The sequence below is a fragment of the Zeugodacus cucurbitae genome, chromosome 2 (assembly GCF_028554725.1).
Source record: "Zeugodacus cucurbitae isolate PBARC_wt_2022May chromosome 2, idZeuCucr1.2, whole genome shotgun sequence".
In the NCBI taxonomy this organism is placed as follows: domain Eukaryota; kingdom Metazoa; phylum Arthropoda; class Insecta; order Diptera; family Tephritidae; genus Zeugodacus; species Zeugodacus cucurbitae.
The window spans coordinates 76,951,093-76,972,368 of NC_071667.1; the positions used below are offsets into that span (position 1 = coordinate 76,951,093).

The 21,276-nt window shown below is 35.4% G+C and overlaps 1 protein-coding gene across 1 annotated transcript in view; it reads left to right on the forward strand.

Moving 5' to 3' along the window:
- Positions 1–20,765, forward strand: part of LOC105211299 (retinal homeobox protein Rx) — a 51,548-nt gene extending 30,783 nt beyond the window's left edge. The window contains exons 2-4 of the mRNA XM_011182649.3: positions 19,352–19,530; positions 19,608–19,693; positions 19,746–20,765. Coding sequence (XP_011180951.2) covers positions 19,352–19,530; positions 19,608–19,693; positions 19,746–20,325 — 845 coding nt within the window. The 3' untranslated portion in view covers positions 20,326–20,765. The remainder of the gene's footprint in view (positions 1–19,351; positions 19,531–19,607; positions 19,694–19,745) is intronic.
- The last annotated feature ends 511 nt before the right edge of the window (positions 20,766–21,276 follow it).

Sequence of the window (21,276 nt, forward strand, 5' to 3'; positions counted from 1 at the left end):
TTATTCTCATGCCTACAAAGAATGTATAGAACTGTAGAACATATCCCTCAACGTCGCAACGCGCCATTCAACAACAACAATAGAGCAGACAAATGGAGCAGAGAAGAGATTAATTTATATTATTAGGACGGCATTTTGGCTTTGATCTTCGCAACGAAAGGTGTAAAAGAAGGTACGTCAATGCGGTGGCAACAATTGCTTCCGTGGTCTTGCCACTTTGCCGGCAACAATAGCAATAGCAATAACTACTGGCAACAACAACAACAAAAGCAAGATGATTACCACGTTTGTTGCTGCGCCTCACCTTGCGGTCATGCGCCGCACTAAAATGCAGAAGAATTCTTCAGTGTGTTTGTGTGTATTCTACACACTTCAGTGTTCTTTAGCCCAGTTCCAACAAATGCGCTGCCAGGTAGTTGCTTCGATCTCGGCACAAAACACGACGCATTGCCGTCGCATACTCGGCGGTTTGCTTGAGTTTCATTCATCCATTGCAGCTATTTGTTCATCCATTCATTCTTTTCGTTATTTCTCATATTTAATTTATTGAGTTTTGTTGTCGTTCATATTTTGTATTTATTGTATTTGTAGCGTGTTAGTGCTTGTGATTGTGTTCGATGCTGTCGTTCGACATTTTTCGGTTAGTGGAGCAATTGTTATTGGCAAATAGTTGATTGCAAAATTACAACAACTTCAAATAGATTATTATTAGTTCAGAGTAACGATAAAATGATTAGATTTGTTTTTAGAATGCAACTTCAGAGTTTGGCCTTTCAGTTCCGTAAATATATAGATACATATGTTGAACCCTGTATTCCTTTGATATATTCTGGATAAGATGTGCTACTCATCAGAAAGATGGGTAAAAAATCCAACTACATAACATATATCCTTGGACCTCACTAATAAAAACCAAATGAATTGGGAACTTCACTTCTAAATATGAGATGATCGTTGGGGCTATACTACTATGAAGGATTTTAGTCTCGATCAGTTCCGACTAAACGACTAAAGGACCGTCGGAGTCAATGCTACACAACGCTTATTGGGTTAATTTTCAATATTGGTTTTCCCAAAATGTATTTGTTGTAATAGACGGACCAAGCTCAGCCCTATCAATATTGTTGTGACCCAAAGGGGACCTAAGAACTAAGCGACTGACTGAGCAACCCTGATCTAAAAAACGGGAGCAATGCAGAAGCATATGATTCGGCCGATAGCAACCCACAGAAACTAACAAAATCATTTTGGGAGGAGTCGAACCGACAATCCTCAACTCATTACTGTAGAGTTCGTAAATTGAGTCATCAAGGATGGATGAGAAAGAGACCCCATATAAACCACGGAAACAGACAAAAAGAACCTAGTTAAGACGATGATCCTCGAGTCATTACCGATGATTGAGTAATGGACTTACTGGAAAAGATACCATATATTACACAATTTTGACTTAATGTTCTCCCGACGTTCAAAAAAGTAGCCTTTGGTCACATAGTTCTTGGTTTAAATAAGACTCAATGCAAGCTTCCAATCAACCAGTTTTTAATTGATTTTTAGCTCTCGCTTGGCTAAAGAGAATCTCCAAGAATACCTTCTATATTGCACGTAAGATTCTTTTTAGACACTTTATTTGTATGATAGTAGCATGTCGCTTATTACATTAGAGAAAGGAAGCTTGGCCTAGCACCTAGCAATCGTCATCATAAGCTAATTGAATTTTAGAACACACTGCTAGTAGAAGAGCTCAATCTTAATAAATCTTAACGCAGAAACATTTTCCAAATCATCTTTAATTGATTATCTACCAAATAATGTTTTACTTCTTCTCTTTTCTTATTTTCAAAAAATAAAAAAATTTCAGGCCCACTTTTAATGCAAATGACCTCAAGTATTAATTCGTTATGTATTTTAAGAGAAATTTTCAAATTCTCATTCTTCGGCACCACTGTTTTCTTAATGTGTATTATATGCTGCTTTTTTCACTTTTATTGCGGCAAGTTGACGCGACGCGATGCTTTGTCGGTTCAATACAAAGTGGCGGCGGCCTTTGATCAGCAAGTATAAAATACTATGGCCACGCCTACCGCAAGAGTAGAGATTAAACGAGCTGGCGCTACAGCCAGCCGGACGCCTAAAGGGGCACCTCGTACACACATACAATTATATGCTTATGCGTTCGAATCATGCACGTGGACATGCACTTGGGCGAACCTCATTGAACACTGCCCACTGAGCAGCGTAATCATCGCTACGGCTCAACTTAAATACCGTAAATATATATGTACGTATGAGTATATGACATATGTATGTATGTATGTGTGTGTATGTGTGGCAGTGTGCCTTAACAATGCTTTTGTTGAAACTTTTGACCAGCTTGACTTAAACGAGCGCTTGCAGAGGCTCTTAGCCATGCGCCGCGCATTGTTGTTGCGTGTGTATGTTGGTAATAAAAATTACCCAGCATTGCAATTTTGGACTCTGCGAAAATGTAAAAGAAACTAATGTGAATATAAATGGCAACAAAATGAAATGGAATAAAGATGTTGTTGCGCAGAGGAGAGAAGGAGAGCAGTCGAACAAACGTCCGTGTGGAAAGAATAAGTGCAAAAAATGTGTGTTCAACTCGTCGAAGGGGTGTATTGAGTGTCCCAGTGACTGCCACTTTATCATTTTAATGCGAGACGTTACACACACACACACACATCGTAGATATTTCATCGGCGTTTTTCAAAGCGAAATGTTGACGACCACCATCAAACAATAACTTTAGGTGAGGTGTGCTATTGGAGAGGGTTATACTGATGTACATATGTAGGGTTTTTACAAGTGTAATAACGGAAATATAATTGTGCATAAGATTTTGAAGGGTATAGGTCCTAAAAAATGCGAAGATTAACTTATTTGGTATCACGACCGCTGGTAAGAGGTGTTCAGGATCTATATTTGACCTCGATATTCAACCTATACCAATTTCTTCTATTCTTCCATTTTTTCTCTGAAGGCAATGGTATATTTCAATAGGATCTAGTCCATATTTGAAACTTGTCGGATATACGAATACTTAAATAGAGTCCCACTAAGCATATAGCAGTGATGCATTTCAGTCACTTGAACAATTTTTATATAGCTGGAAGAAATACAACAACAACTCGTCTCTGGTCTTCTGAAGTTAACGTCATATTAATTTCCTATTCAGCTAATGTGATCCCTTCTTGTTATTTTTGAAGTAAAAAATGCTCGTCCATTCCGTGATTACATTCCATTACAAGTGGATTACCGTCAATGTTGGAACAGTACATTCTATTTATCGGACCATTCCAGACAATGTTTTCGCATTGCCGGATTTTAAAGTGTAGACTTATTTTCTTTAATAAACTGATAAACATTTCCTCTGAATATTTTGCTCAATATCCGAAAGCGTCTCACTAAGATCCTAAATAATAATTTAGAGTGAAGTTTAGTCTTTAAATTATGGATAGCTCCCTAAAATAAAATTAGGGATAAAGGTATAGTCATAAAATCACGATAGTCCCAATCTATAGCTTCCTGAAATGGTCAGTATCAAATCTATGTCTTGATCCGGTTCCTAAACTGTCCTACTGCAATCGCTGCTATTCACTGCACCTAAACAAAAATGAAATTTTCTAATGCCCAACTCTTAAGCCTAAAAGTCAAGTTTAAATGTTGACACCACTTACAGTTATTCTCTCCTACAATAGCCATGACTATTTATTAAATAATAAATATAAGCAGACAACCAGCGAAGCTTACGCCGCCCAAATAATCAATACAATAAAATTAATTTCATTGAAATGCGCCGACAAGACACAAACTGGATATGATTAAGCCATTTGTATGCATGTGTAAAAACAGAGTTGCCACTTAGTAATTTTTCTAAAAAGTGCTAATATTTTATAACAACAAAGATTTCAACTTAATGGAAGACTTCAGATGTAGTAAATTTGCAAATTCTACTGGTTGCAATCAAATAACTTAAATAAGACTTTATACAGTTATCTTCCACAACACTTGGCAACCCTGTTATCTGGTTATTCACAAGGAACAAGAAAAGAAGAGCTGAATTGCTGCTTTATTGGCATCAATGTCTTGCATATATTTGACATACAGGCATCTAAGCTACCACACGCAAGCACTTCGAAATATTCTTGTAGACAAGTGTCAGGAGCATGGTTATAAAAGTGCCAACAAACACACACTTAATAGCCACCCTGAATAACTGCACTCAGAAGAAGAAGAAGGCAGAAAGAAAGAAATTGACTCGTGTGACCGTTGCGCTGCCCACACCATCCGCTGCCATGCAAATCCAAAGAACGGAGTAAGCGAATGAGCGATAGCGACGATGGCGGTCGCGGTGACAGCGGTGGTGTCGATGGTGGCGGTGGTGGTGGTGGCGTTGGTCTTGCTGCACGTACAAGTATAACCGTTCAATGGCTGATGGTTTGATGGAATGAATGATAAATGAAGAGACGTTGTTAAAATAACACCTTTTCGTTGTTTGTTTCTTTGTTGTTGGCCACGACATGCGCTTAAGTTGGTTTATTGCACGCGGTGAATGGCAATTGAGGTGAGCAAGCAAACAAGCTCAGCTCACTCCAAATAACATGGCCCTAATTAACCGTTGTTGCGCTTACGCATGCGCATGTTTACAAATTGTAACGCATTTGTAGATAAGAAAGTGAATTGTGAATGGATTGATTAACGATGTGAATGCTGTGTTTGTGTGTCAGCATAATAAGTGATAAAATGATACAATTTGATGGCAATCACATTGAGAAAGGTTGTGTATACTCGTTAACATAATTTATAGAAATATGTATTTGGTATGTTTCACAAACTGACTGTATTGAACTGACTTTGTGGTGGACACATTTTAAAAATAAATTCATATTGTCCGCCGTTTTGAATTTTTAAAAACGTCAAATTCGTGATCAGCGACCCCGAAAACCCCTGAGTAACGAGTTTCAAGCGAATCCGATGATGTTTTCAAAAGGCCTCCGTCATATTGGATTCAACATTTTGAATTTAGAAAAACCGACACCGGAATCGTAATTCGTGATCCCGAAAACCGCCGAGTAGCGAGGTTTCAAGCGAATCCGACTAATTTTTAAAAACGCGATTGCCATATTTTTTGGGTGTTATGTCAAAACCCTGCTCTGATAGGGTTAAATGGACCTCGGAGTCGCATTCAGCGACATAAGGTACACATAATAAGACCCCCAGGTCAAAACCAAATTTATTTTCCAGTGGCTGTCTTTATAATCCAGTTCCTTATTAGTGCTTGCTTAAAAAGCTTATTCGGTAGTCGTTTTCTAACCTTGTAATAGTTATAAAGATTAGTCGAAATATCCACTAGAGGTTAATAATATTTTTTTTTATGAAATTATTTCAAAGTTTACCAATATTGTTACTAGGCGCTTTGTTGAAACCCGAATCCACAAGAAAAGAATCCGCTTAAGCCTTCAAATCATTCACATATTCCACAATGTACGCTACTTCCCACATCTAATGGCATTTTGTGACTCATCTCCGCTGGAGCTCACAACTGCCACTGCGGTATTTCAAATATTAAAAGGCTACTTAAATTGAGAGGAACACAGTGAAGTTGACGTCTGTGTGGGGACCTACCGTTAAGTAGCCAAAAGCGGCCTCACTACAATCAAATCAACCAACCGAAAGCAACACAGCGCTTTATTAGTGGCTTCAGGAAGCAATTTTTGGCAGTGTGCTTTTGTTGTTGCTTTCTTCATTTGTTGTCGCTTTTCAACATTAAAGAATTTTGGCTGTTCTCACAATTTATGTGTATTCAAGTATGTGGTCATATAATAATTTGTATTGCTAATCGCTTTGTTGTTGTTCCATTGTTGTTGTTGCTACTATTAATGTTATCTTGTTTCGCTCTGCTGTAGCTCTCACACGGCATTGCCGCCGTCCACAAACACGCACGACAGTTCCAGTCAAGCGCATTTATTTGATCCCTCATCAACGGCCACAACAGGATTAAAATTAGTTTTTGATTATGCTTTCGAGCTTCTGGACAACGCAATCTGTGGTCCACAGCTCTTCATTTTGGCTGCGCTGGAGTTGCTCATGCGCAGACGCACACGAACACACTCGGTCCACACAGAAGATTCACTTGAGTCACTTGTTCGCTTTGTTTGCTGTTGTTACAATTGTTGTAGTTTGTTGTTGTTGTTTCTGTGTCTTTTGTTGCAATTGTTTTTGTTGTTGTGCAGCCTCTGATACACTTTACGCGAGTCTTCACTTCATGTATAACCGTAATTTCTTTCATGATTTAACTACAGACGAATCTTCCTCTTCATCTTGGGTCTTCTTCCATATGTATGTTTCTGTACATTTATGAATTTCTGCATGCCTTTATGAATATTGGCTTTTGGCATATTGTAGTTAACTAAAAAGACTCCACTTGCGGTTTGCTGATGCCTCATCGATGAATGCCGAAAGCGCTGGTGCGGCTTGAAAGCGGCCGCTTCGGATTTTGGGCTGCAGCGGCGCGGCGTGTTTATGAATAATACGCGTAAAGTTGGCGGTCCGTTTGAATCCTTTTTTTCGTGAATGTAATTAACGCTTTTAGCAAATTTTTATTGTTGTACCTTTTTATCGCTTCTTGTTGTGAGGTGCCGCTCATGTCGCCTTTGCTTTCCTCCTCTAATTTGCATTGATGAAGGCCGTTCATTAAGCGATCGGAGTGACTGCAAACGATCGGTTAAGTATGAAAAGAAAACGCTTGTCACAACTTTTGCTTACATTTATGATCGCTTTTGGGAGGTATGCATAAATCACACACACATAAATAAACACACACATACCCTCATAAATATATGTATATATGTAAATACATATATGTATAAATATATGGAGGTATAACTTCTGCTGTGCTTTCACAATTTCGATATTTCACATGCACTTAAATGTTTAAATTCGCAAGCAGAGTTTTTAATAACCTTGCAATTCCTTCATTCAACGGTAAATAATTTGAATTTAATGAAATTATACAGTTTACAAATGAATGTCTTTGTCAAACAGCTTCGCCGACTAGCTTCAAGGCTAGAATGTATATTTTTTTATATTTCTGCAGTTTTGTGTATTTTATTAACGCCATTGGAAAATTAAAAGGTTCTAACTTTGAATTTAAACGGTTGATGACATGAATGTATATGTATGTATATAAACAAACGTTTATATATAATTTTACATTACTATTACATTGATTTGATCGCTAACACATTTCTATAAATTTTTTTTTTTTAATAAATCAGTAATAGTAATGGTTAACTTTAAATATATTTGCTTAAGGGGCCTTTCCAACATTCTCTGGTTAGGACCAATATAATCCAAATTAATCGTAGAAATGAATTAAACCCCATTAAGAAAATTTATACACGAGAGTGGTTCGATAAACCCTTTGAGTCGTCCAGAAGACGAAGAAGACAATTAGAATCTGCATACAGAGACGCTTCTTCTTCGATAGTAACCGCAAAAAATTTTTTTTAGTTCTATTTATTTAGTTTTTGATCAACCCCGCCCAGATGCTCCAAAACCGGATACCAAGGATAATACCATATTAAAGCTTCACGATCTCCCGCGATTAATGTCGCATTTACTCATCCCATACAACAACCTAGATGAAATGAGTGAGATCACTTCACAGCAGTATTTCTCCCTGTTTAAGAACAAACCGATGATGTTTCCGCATCATTCTGTGGCCCACGACGAAATATGGATCTACTGGTATACATTCAAGACCAAGAAATAATGGAAGTGTCGGACTAAATATGGCGGACTTAATCAAACGAAAACTGTCCTTTAGACCTGATGCAACAAAATGGTCCCATTTAGTGAAGAAACGTCGTCATGAAAAATTTGTCAAAATAAACAAAACGAAATGCATGCTATCCATCCACCGAATCCCCTAGATTTGGTCCAGTTCGACTTTTTTTGGTTTACAAACTTGAAAAAGTCCCTCGCCTAGTAGAAACTAGTTAAAGTAATTGGAGCTTTGTCGGGTCAAATATAACGAGCATATCTCCACTCAGGTTTACCAATGGATCAATTCAAAAATTAGACAAAAGTCGTAGTCCAATATCTCCGCATCTCCGTTTAACTTTATACCATTTGTATATCTGAAAAAAATTAAGCGATCATATTTCACTTAGCCATCTGCGTTTTGAGACTAAAAATTAATGATATCGGTCCCTACCTTTATCTCGATAGAATTAATTATTTTTAAAACATAATGACAAACCGTTATCTTTATAATAAAGTAATTCTTGGGCATAACCTTAAATTATATACGTTTAATTTTTTCAGGAAAACCACATGTCTAAAAAGACACCCTTTATATATAATTCATTTTTTGGATAAATATTCTAACAATGTCTTAATTGCAGTTTCCCTCAATTATTGCACAAGATTTGAATACATCAATCCACTATCTATCACTTAAAAGTCTTTGAGTTGAACATGTAATCCTTATTTCAACCAAAATTCGACTCTTCCACATATTGTAACTCTCTGGCGATATAAATTCCATTTAAGCAATTTGCTACTTATTTTCCCACCTTAAAAGCCCTTATCTATTCAAGTCACTTCAAATCGAGCTAAGCTCCTTCACGGCACACTAATTCGAGAAATAAAAACGATTTCGTTAAACCCAAAATCTCAACACACAACAACAATTGTAAAGCAACGGCGACGTTGACCGGTGGCACTTTTAATTGAGTGTGTCTTCTAACGTCTTTGAATGACAGCACTCAACATTTCACTTAATTAACATAATTGATTTCCACCATTATTGTGCAACAGCAGCTTAACTGTACGGCTTATACATATATATATGTAATACATACATACATATGAGTAAATGCTTGTGAGCCGAAGTGGCGGCACCTTAGCGTATCGTTCCATCAAACTGGCGATTAACGCTTATCTAATAGGAAGCTAAAATTATAAAGAGTTTCTCACTCGGGTCACTTCCAACACACACACACATACAAACACATTAACAAAAACAGTTGCAGCTTCCTGAGTTAAGCTGCTGTTTTAATGGCTTTTGATTGAGTTTTCCAGGGCAGCAACGGCAAGTAGCTAAGCTGTGAGAGTGGCTGTCGCTCGCGGCGATTCAGTTGGGATAATACTAAGTATCCAGTGTTCGTGCTGTAGCAGAAAGAGTTGCGTTGAGGAATGAAATAAGCGCAGATAAGCATCTTTTAATTAATTGTGGTTAATTGGTTGGTTTTCTGGAAAGCCATCTAATCAGCTGGCCATATGAAATAACCCGAAATACTTGAGGTGAACAAATTACTTTGTAGTCAAGAAAATTAAACGGAGATTGGGCTATTTAGGCTATGAGTACAAACTTACACATATGACCTGCATACCTTACATTTTACGTAGAAAAGAAAAAAGTTTAGATTGAGCTTAGGCAAGTTTATGTTTATCCTCCTCGAGAGTTTAAGAATTAATAAGATTATATTTGGATATAAATTTGTGGAAGAAAATAATTTCAAATTGTGAAGAAAATCTCGACGTCATCCAGGAAAAAATCGTATGATTTGGTCTAGAGGTCCGAATCTTATTTGCACTCTCTGAATCGCTCTCTTTTATCTTCGGGAAAGATTCCAACGGTACCGCACAAATTTAGGAATGATTAGACAAGGTTGTTGTGAATTCTTTGGAATTATCTTCTGTATTGTTGGAACATTGGAAAATATTAGAGTCATGTCATAAGCTCCCTTTCCTTAATTTTCTCTAAATATACCGTTATTTTTAGAACTTAATCATTATTTTCCTTTACCCTGAAATATATTTCAAAAATATAGACAAATCTTCAGCGTTCTATACATGGATGTTTTCTTTAAAATCCTATTTTAACCCTTAAATAGTCATATGGGATATATTGACCCTTTTTTCGAAGTAGTTTGTAATAATAATTGCGAGCGAAAAATCAGAGGTTGATAAATCTAAAATTTGATATTGAAAAAAATTTGAAAAATAAATTTTTTTGAAAGTTTTTGAAGACTTATTAGACCAACATCTTAAAAATTAACAAATGTTGGAGAAGTTTTTCTAAAAATATAACTGTTAATTTCGAGAGAAAAATCAGTGATTCATAAATCTGAGATTTGATATTGACAAATATTTGAAAAATAATTTTTTTTTTAAAGCTTTTGAAGACTTAATAAACCAGCATCTTAAAAATAAACAAATCTCAAACTAAACTCCAATATTTTAAAACATTGCAAATCTTTTCCAATGAAACCCAATTCTTCGGAATGCCAAAAATCCACGCTCAACCATTTTCCAAGCGTAAAAAAAGTTACATATCTATTTATAAATCTACTAGCAAAACTGCTTATTTACATAACTCAATTTGAATGCAAATAATATTGTTTTTTTTTTTCAAAATTCTTTAACGCCTCTCACTTTAATTCCCAGCACAATTCTATAAGTTTACGCAAATAATTATGCAAATGGCGAACGTATGCGCACATTTGTAAGTTGTAAATTATAATAAACTACACAAATTATTGGCTAATCCGACTGGTTTTCAATCCGACTTAAATGGGAACTCAACACGACACTTGACGTTTTCGTTCTGATTTTAATTAATTAATGCACCGTTTAAGCATAACTCAGCGTATTTAATTAATTACAAACAAATTGGCGCTGGACATGAACTCTACAACGAGTCCGGTATTTAGCGAGGTGCTGTGCACAAATCGGACCTTCGTGTCCATTGACAGCCGTGTACCACACCAGTATTACAATTGGTGAAGGTGGCAAGGCGAAATAAAAAAAAATATGAATTATTAATTAAAGCAAATGTGTAAAAGAATGTCGTAGGTACATGTGCTTGAGAACCATTATTATATATTAAATATATTTATGTGGTTATGAATTTGTAATGTCGAGTGTAATCTGCATAAAACTCTCATAAATATCTATTAATTAACTTTTACACATGTAGAACTAATTAATTTGTTGTATTTAGTGTGGGAGAAAAACTAATAAATTTTGAGTACTGATTCCTTCAATTTTGTGATTATGAGCAGCCGAGATTCTAATCGCTATCAATAGTAAACGACGCCATATTTTTTCGCTCGTTTGACATTTCTGTTCAGTAAGGTTTGCCATTTCATCAGGGAAAGATATATGTACGATCCAACAACGAGTTGAAATTATTAAAATTTACTACCGAAATTCAAAGTCAGTGGCCTCAACTTTATGAGCGCTACGTCCAATTTATGATCGTTCTCATTACTGCCTGGCTCACTTCTGGCTGAATGGTCATAAAGCAAAATAATCGTTTTTGGTCAGGCAGCAATCCACACGTACTCCATGAGTCACCATGGCATCCCGAAAAAATTACCGTTTGGTGCGGTTTATGCGCCGGCGACGTCTTTGGGTCGTACTTCTTCCGTGATGAACAAGATCGGCACGTTACTGTGAACGGGAATCGCTACCGCTCAATGATAACCGAATATTTTTGGCTCGAATTGGATGATACGGACTTGGACAATATGTGCTTCTAGCAAGACGGTGCCATAAGCCATACAGCGAATGTCACAATCGATTTATTGAAAACCAAGTCAATTAACCATCTCGGTCGTGCGATTTGACGCCGTTAGAATATTTTCTGTGAGGCTACGTCGAAACGCTTCTCCAACTCGATTTTTTGTATAGATTTTGCCGCTTTCTGCTCTTTCTCGTATGCTTATACATACGGCCCTTTAAGGTTATTTTTATTTTTGAAAATTGGAAAAAGTTTTAGGAGCCATGTCTGGCGAATGTTTGGAATCATTACAGTGTTGTTTTTGGTCAAGAATTCACGAACAAGCAACGAAGTAAGAGCTTTTAACAAATGAAAATTGCAAAGCTGCAAAGAGCAATGAATACAGTTGGACATTTTGTCGCACTTCATGCCCCGAATTAACTTAATAATAAAATAAAAAAGTGTTGGGTAAAAAATGTTCCAAACCCGCAAAATTAAGTTTTTTTATTTTAAAATTCCCGTTATTTTTTGAACGTGTAAATTACACTACGTAGTTTTTTTACTTCATATTTAAATTTTAGTAAATTTGTTTAATAATATACGTACATATGTTTTCAGTTCAGTTCTCATTGGAAAATCGTTGAAAGCAAAGAAAATCTTTAAGCAATCTTTCCTAAAACTAGAAATAATATTTGTTTTCCAATATTTCTGTTTTTTTATGTCTAACAATAAGTTATAAAAACTTAAATCTATTTTAATATAATATAAAAAAAATGGAAGTCTTGTATGTTATATATACAAATGTATGACTGTAGTTGTTCTTTATGTACTTCGCTAATTAATTTGAGACCAGTTACATTTACAACATTAACTACAAATAAATGTTATTAATTATGTTATTTCATGCTATACAAACTAATTACATGTTCTAATTAAATGAAGCATAAATTAAATGTAACTATATTAGTGCTTATCCGTGAATTTAGTAGTTTGAGTGTCACGAAAAATAATAGACTGACACATTTGCTTAAATGTATGTCTAAATATGTTTTTCCAAAACAATAAACCTACGAAAGTTACGTATAAGAGTCAATTTTCCAACGCAAGCGGCGACACTTATTGTACAGCCACGGAGAGCAGGCAAGCAGAAAGCGAAAATTAAGGACGTGTCACTCGAAATGACAGCCAAAAAGTGTTCCTCTCCTCTGCTTTTAATATTTTTTTTTGTTTTTTTTTTGAGTTGTCACTAGCTAGTATTTTCAGCTGGCTGGCTAATCGACTGACTACGCGCCAAACATAATAAACAATGAGCAATCATATTTAGGCGGAAAAACACGAAAGGCCAACTAAAATAGGCACAATATTAACAAATAATGTCATCAGCATAACTAATCATTATGACAGGGACACACGGTGACATTAACTTGTACTTAACCAGCGCACACACAGACAAATGCATATGCACACACACGCCTACTGCTAAGCGCAAAAAGCACAGGGTGCTAGAGGAGGTGTTGTCACTGAGCTGTGGTTGCAGCTTTGAGCTAAGCAGCACGCGCTGCAACAAAAACGAAAACAACACGCTCAACACGAATGGTTGACTTGCGAAGCGCGCCGCTAGTCGCATTATTAAAATGAGGCGTAACAATATACGCAACGCAACGCGTCTCATTGTTTGGCTAAGCAGAAGCTCAAGCAGCAGAACCTATGAAAAACACTTACACACAATGGCTAGAATAAAGCTAATAGCTGCTTGAATGGCAGATGAATGGCTGGCAGTGGCGGCACTATTGTTACTATTGTTGTTGCTGTTGTTGTTGTAGGAAGCAAAAGCAATGGCGTGCGCACAGTTGTCACGGAATGTTGACGATGTCATTTGTTTGAATAAGGACAATGCAGGCTTTGTACTACACCCTGCAGGTGGAGAGAAGAAGAAAAAGCAGAAGCGAGAGGCGCTGAAGAAAGGCGCGGCCGCACATAGCTAAACAAAAACACACATTAAAGTAAGCATATAGCACGAAAGCCGTATGACATTGCTGGTACTAAGAGCCTTTCGGTGCCAGAGCCGTGTCCGGGGGTGGCCATTGAAGGTGTTCAACTTTTTAGTGGAATTGAAAATGAGCGCGCATTATGCGAACAGCAGCGTCACTAATTGAGACACGAATGTTTTGGAATGATGATGGATTACATCGTTAAGGATTACTTGAATTATGCTGTTTGTTTTCGTTGTTGGTAATATGGACTTGCCACCAATGAAAGACGACACTGAATATATATTTTTTTATTTTATGTTCTTGTTCTTTTATTTAATTTTACTATTTCACGTCACAAAAGAATATAGATTAGATTTTACTGGACAGTAGAATTTAATGTGTTTTTGCTTCGTAAAAACATAAAAATGGTGCTTACGAAAGTGTCTCACATTATGGCCATAATGTTGTGAGATGCGTCTATTTAACGAATTGTGAAGTATGTGCACGTATTTTCTGGTGCATATTTTCGGTTTCTATAACAGCTAATAAGTATGCATAATTTCATAACTCAGCTGATTTGCATATTTTCAGTTACTTCAAGCTGTTTGACAAGCTTACAAATATTTATTTATTGTAGACTACTACTTGTTCGCCGACTACCACGGCCATTTTAGTGTGTACTTTTTTATGCCATTAACTGTCCTTTTTACAATGAAATCGTTGTGGCAATGGTGTCTGCATAATGTTTTTAGCTGCTCTCATACAATTGTTCTTTAATGTCATTATTTTTGTGTGAATTTTTTTACTAAATTTCGTATATATTCGATATATTTTTCATATATAATATAATGTATGTATAATTATATATTAACGCAATTCACAAGCTTTGTTGTATGTCTTATGTCATATTTTAATATTCTTAAAAATACGACACGCACCCTTAACTGTTGTATGTCATATTTTGTCATATTTCTACACTTAATCATAGCGATTTTTGCTGAGGCCAAAATCAGATATTTTCCAGATATATACAATGTGCGGTATAAATCGGTTGAGAAGTGTTCGGGCAGAAGGGCACGAGCAAAACCGATCACTGACCGACCCAAAAAAACCGGTTCTTCACAGAAAACCGACTACCCACTCGTCGAAGTTTTGCTCCAAAACGCTCCAAAGCCCCACCCACCGACCGTCCACACTGCCACGAGTGTGTCCCAAAAAAACCGGTTCCAAAAAGTAACCGGTTACTGCAGTACTAGGCATATGCCGCAAAAAGTAGTAGTAGTAGTGGGTAGGGGCACTTGCTGCCGAATTTTTTCGCTCTGTAATCTACCGAAATATGAAAATTGATTTTTTTGAAAATTCACACTAGGTGTGCCCCTTAATAATATTTTTTTGTGATTTCTTATAATAAATTCTTAAAAATTGATTTCTTGCAGCTGATATTTTTGGATCCTTTATTGTGATTCGAATTTTCAAGAAATTTTATTCTAAATTATTTTTGAAACCATTTTTGTGAAGAGTTAATTAATTTCTTGTTGTTTTTTCTTCTAATATGAAATTGGGGACTACTTTAATAAGAAATTCTTCGGACCTCTAAGTTCGTTTAACAAGTAGTACACCAATATGTGGCAATATAAAGTATATTAAAATAAACATTTCAAATTGACTAGTTCTACACTAGTATCAAGATAGTGCGAACTCAGAATAATTGAAGTCAGAACAAGTGCAAAGGACATACAAAAACTAATAACATTACACTAGTGCAGTCCCTAATGAATGCTAAGTGAGTAATTTAGTTGCTAACTAAACGATCAATATTAACTAGCCGGCGATAAAATCGCATTATAATTGGCTAATTGGTTTTAGTTTAATTTTTAAACGATGCAATAAGTTGCTAATTGGCATTTTCCAATATATTGCTGCATGCATACGAGTATATGTGCATTGTACATATGTACATACATACAATATGTATAACCCAATCAGCAATTATAAACATACATACATATGTAGCAAGCGGACACTATAAAAATTGAACAACTTCAATTAAAAGCATTGCAAAAAATATATAATGAAATACCAATTTTATTTTTATATTATATAACTTTTTTCTCAATACTCCACACAATTGAATAAGAAAACCGCACAATACAAAAAGTCAAACAATTCCATTTCAATTTCTCACTTTTTATTGTGTTTATCGCCAGTGGCTGTAGGGGAGGACATTTTTCACTACCAACATTCCTGATGTCTTCCTAGTATCAATTTGCTGCTGAAGTGAGTTCAAATAGTTGAAATGAAATGACAACAACAACAGTAAATAAAAAACCAAAAAAGTATAGGTGTACAACAAAAATTGTCGGCAGCTGCTCTGCTCTGGTACCGCGTGTCGCCATTTCGTCGTTCACAGACAGACAAAAAGGACGACCTTTCGCGTTGGTTTTAACACCTAAATAGTGCAAAACCGAAAAACAAATACGAAAGGGGCGTCAATTTGTTTAACAAACATATATGCATGCATTCGTTTCCTATGCATGTGTGTTGTTGTAAGTGTTGTTCGTTTTTTGCTTTTTCTTGTGGCATATAAACAGTAATTGAGCAAATAGCCGCTTTTATGTAAGTCAAAATGGTGAGCAACGCCCCTTTTCCCACTGTTTTGACTGCATGAAATATCGACCGCCGAGGAAAGCGAGCAGCTGTCTGTCGTTGCAATAAGCACATACACATAATAAATACATTGGTTTATACATGTGTGTGTGATAGCTGAGTGTTCACAAAGAGCATAATTATGATGTGAGTAAATGGCTTTGCTCCAATTTGTTTGAACTAAAAAGGACATCGTTTGATGAATACCGCCTGGTTAAAAGAAGAGGAAATTCTGTAAAATTATTTTGACAGAAAAACATCTTAATTGACAACAAGAAATATGTTTTATTTTATTTTATTTTATTTTATTTATTTTTTTATTTTATTTTATTTTATTTTATTTTATTTTATTTTATTTTATTTTATTTTATTTTATTTTATTTTATTTTATTTTATTTTATTTTATTTTATTTTCTTTTCTTTTATTTTATTTTATTTTATTTTCTTTTCTTTTATTTTATTTTCTTTTATTTTCTTTTATTTCATTTTATTTTATTTTATTTTATTTTATTTTATTTTATGTTATTTTATTTTAATTTATTTTAATTTATTTTATTTTATTTTATTTTAATTTTTTTTTATTTTTTTTTATTTTATTTTATTTTTTTTATTTTATTTTATTTTATTTTATTTTATTTTTTTATTTTTTTTTTTTCAAATTGAAAAACGAAAAAAATATTTTGAAAAGATCAAAATGAAAGATATAAAATACTTCCTCTCCTAGCTCTTTATTTGTTTAAAGTAGTTATATGAAAAATTTTATCTATCGCATTTATTGATATTTCGTTTATTTCCTTAGTATTCTTTTGATCTGTACCTTTCAATATTTTTAATCGCTTATAAATATTTTTCGAATTAAATTTTCACCTTGCCAAAGCTCTTCGCAAACACTTAAAAAACCACTTTCTTTCAATAGAACACACAATGCCTATGTTTACGATACTTCTTTACTTGTAAAAACAAGCGTAGTATTTCATAAAAAAGCTGAATAAATCGCCAGAAATCAAGTCGATTTCCGCCGCCCAACATCAATCAGCAGTGAAAATCACCGGCAAACACGCCATAAACAAATAAAATTACACAACAAAAGTAGCGCAGCGAATTCGAAATCGAAAGATCGAATCGTAAACACTAAAAACAACAAGATGCCTATAAAAATCGCATTAAAAAATAGGAGAGCTACTATAAACCAATGTCGATACATATCTACATACATACATATGTATATGAATGTACGACCTTTACCACCCTCAAAATGAAAAAAAAACTGTTACTAGATAAAGGTGTGAACACGCCTTATGAGCAGCGTGCGGCGTAACTTGGAACCATGCAATAATTATAATCACACTTAGAAGCAATAAAATTCATTCATCGACAATATGAAATTCTTGATTTTATTACCGAAAGCTGAGTTGTTGCTGCTGTTTTTGTTATTGTTGTTGTTGTTCTCATTGGCATTGCTTAATCAAATTTTAGTAGCTGCTTTTAATTGATTTTCATAGAAATGTTTAGCTTTAGCCGGATAAATAATGCTACTAAATCTCTTTAGAAACATTTGAATGCTTTCATCTGTGAATTCTCGTTTTGTTTTTGTAAATCACTTGCTATGACGCATGAAAGTCTACGTAAGTAGAGTTGATTACATATGTACATATGTATATGGATTCTTTGTATGTGTGTTTCGTACGAGTATATTTACATATTCATTAATGATTAGACAAAGTGCGAATGATCTTTTTGATCTTTCACGCAATCACATCGTAAAATGATAATTAAGATCGCGTGAAGACGCTTAAGAGCGGATATGATCGTTATGATCAATGAGCTTTCTCGATCAGCAATAAAGCAATAAAAATTTTGTTGTTTGGTTGTAGATGTGGATTATGAATAACATTCTTTGAAAGCATCCTATAAGCACTTATGAACTTAAAGTAAAGTATATTTTGAAAAAAAAAGGAATCTTAAATCCTCCGTTTATTTTTTTTTTTGTATTTTTGTTGTTGTATCAGCATAAAACATTCTTCAAAACGTTTTGGGCAAACCTTGGTATAATAAATCCGGGACAGTTCCCGGAAACATAGACCAAACAGTCTTAGAAACGGTTCTGTCTGGATGAAATTGTTTCCAGAAATTTCATAAGTCCAAAGCATAATAAATTATGCTTTCTAATTTTTGAGAAAAAAAGTACATCCTCCATTCTTTGGTAGATTTCAAGGTCTTCTTTAAATTTCATCGCTCTACTTTATTCACGAACTAATTCGAACATTTGAACTTCCGGCAAATTAAAGATTCAGACGGTTTAAATAGTGTAATAGAATTTTAGAAGAAAGTACTTATCATGCAAAGGGTCTTATGGAACCATCTCTATTTAAGAAATAACCCACTGAGCTAATATCTGTTGAAGATAAGTTAAGGAAGACAATGTTCTGATAAATCAAGAGTGTGAACAGTATGGAATCGTTCAAATACCGATATTAACTCTCACTAACCTCTTTCGCTACAATAATTTTTGAAGTTAAAATGGTAACCAAGAAGCTTAAAAACGAACCGGTTTCAAAAGATCATTCAAGATTAACTCTAAAAAAGAAAAAAGATTGCAAAAGAAATATAGCAAAAAAGTTTTTAAGGGAACTGAGGATCTTGGAACATGTTTCGCATGTAAAATGTATATAAGGAACTCTCAACTAACGGTAAGAAGAATAATGTTTTCACGTGAAGATTGTTTCAGAACACTCTGAGCTCCAATTTTTGTTCTTTTGTAACAATCCGCTATTTAAATTGGACCGGAAAGGTAACAACAAACCAAACCAAACAAAAAAGTTTTTAAGGGAACTGAGGATCTTGGAACATGTTTCGCATGTAAAATGTATATAAGGAACTCTCAACTAACGGTTAGAAGAACCATGTTTTCACGTGAAGATTGTTTCAGAACACTCTGAGCTCCAATTTCTGTTCTTTTGTAACAATCCGCTATTTAAATTGGACCGGAAAGGTAACAACAAACCATTCTCGAATCCATCTGAAGACACATAAATCGGTCCAGCCGTTTAGGAAGAGTTTAGTGACATACACACGTGCAGAAGAATTGTGTATATATAAGATATGAATTTACATGCCTACAATTGCCATTTAAGCTTAAATAATCAAAATTCTCATAATTATTAATAATGACTCACACCCTTTCTACTCCTTCTTTCAGATCCCGCCACGTTGAATATATTTTCGACACGTCCGAATCCAAAGAAGAAACGTAAATCCCGCACTGCCTTCACCAATCATCAAATCTTTGAGCTGGAGAAACGTTTCCTCTACCAAAAGTACTTATCACCAGCTGATCGTGATGAGATCGCCGCCTCGCTGGGACTCTCCAATGCACAAGTAAGTCAACGTATCAATTAACATGTCATTAAGCTCACTTTCACTAATTTTTCTTCGGTATTTGACGTTTACTTTAGGTGATCACTTGGTTCCAGAACCGACGTGCCAAGCTGAAGCGTGACATGGAGGAGCTGAAGAAGGACGTTGAAACTGTGAAACAATTGTCAGGACATAAAAGTTTTTTAGAAAATGTTAATGACTTAAGTATTTTAAAGACCCGACCAGTCAGCAGACATCAGCAGCCAACAATATCAGGTGGCATGCCGGCAACGCTTGCAGCAGCATCAACAACATTTAATGGCCACACTCAGCAATCAACACACGTTGGCCGCGCATCATCACATGCTGCCAATATCGCCGTTATCCTGTCTGCAAGCGCAGTCACCCACACAGCAGCTGCGGCACAATTACCCGCACAAACACAACAACAATACGAATGCGCAGTCACCGATGTATCCGCTAAAGTTGCCAACAACAACAAGCGTAGCAGCAACGACAGCAGCGGCGAGTACGAAAATGAAGTCGCAACTGCCAGCGCATACACAAGCGACGCCACCAACGCTTACCAACCAAGGCTGCAGCAGCTCCACAACAGCCGAGGATAAGAAGGAGCTGAAAATGCTGAAGATGATGACACTCATGTATTATACCAGCCGTGCTCAAGCCGATGCTGCAGCGACGTCGGCGTCTGGGGATGCCATCGCTCTCTGCGGCAGAGCGGCTGCCAATGGCAACGCCGCTAACGGTGGTGGCGTACACGCTGAGCGAACGCCGTGCAAATTCAATGCCAATTAGGCGAACGCGAGGAAACCTCGGCATTATTTGTATTAGCCCAATTTGTAAATGTTACTTAAGTAGAAAGATATAGACATATGTATGATGATATATGCGGTTAAGTCCACATGTAGTATTACCAAATAATGATGTATATCTTTATGTAAGTCAGCTTATGTATGTGTCTGTATGTTGACACACATTCTCATGCATGTAGATACAGTTACTATGACAATTGCCAAAATCGTGAAATTGCAACAACAGCAAATGTAGGTCATTAAGCTATGCTTGTGCGTATCGTAGATTATGTAAGAAAGTGCTTAATGAGTTAGGAAATAAGACTCTAAACACACATGTATGTAAATGTATTCGATTTCAAAATTATGTAGTTAGTTATGTAAGCGCAATTGTGATTTTTGCTTTTTAATTTAATTAAATTAATATGTTCCAAATATAAGATATCATAACAATTAAAGATGATTGGTGGTTTCTATGTGTGGAGATATGTATGTATATATGTAAGCGATGCAAAATATTCACCTTTCTAGGGAATGATTATCCATGGGTATTTATTTGTTTCAGTATATGCACTTTCATTCATTATAACTCGGTAAAAAGTAAAGCGTGCTTTTTTAGACACGTGGTTTTCAAAAACAAAAAACTAAAACGCTTATAATTTAATGTTATTGGCAAGAGTTTAGCTTTATTATAAAGATATAGTTTTGCAATTATGTTTTAAAACTTACTTCGGGTAAGTGACCGGCGTGGCTTGCTCGAATAAATTCCGAGAGGCCCAATTATCGACCACTTTATGCGTCAATTAGGGCCGAATGTCAGCAATAAACGTTGGTCCGAAGTAATTCTGTTCATTATGAAATGACAAATCAAACTGGGTATAAATCAAAGACCAACACAGAAAAAAAGCATTTCCTCATTGAAAACCACTTCTAAATAAAACACCCGTTATAATAT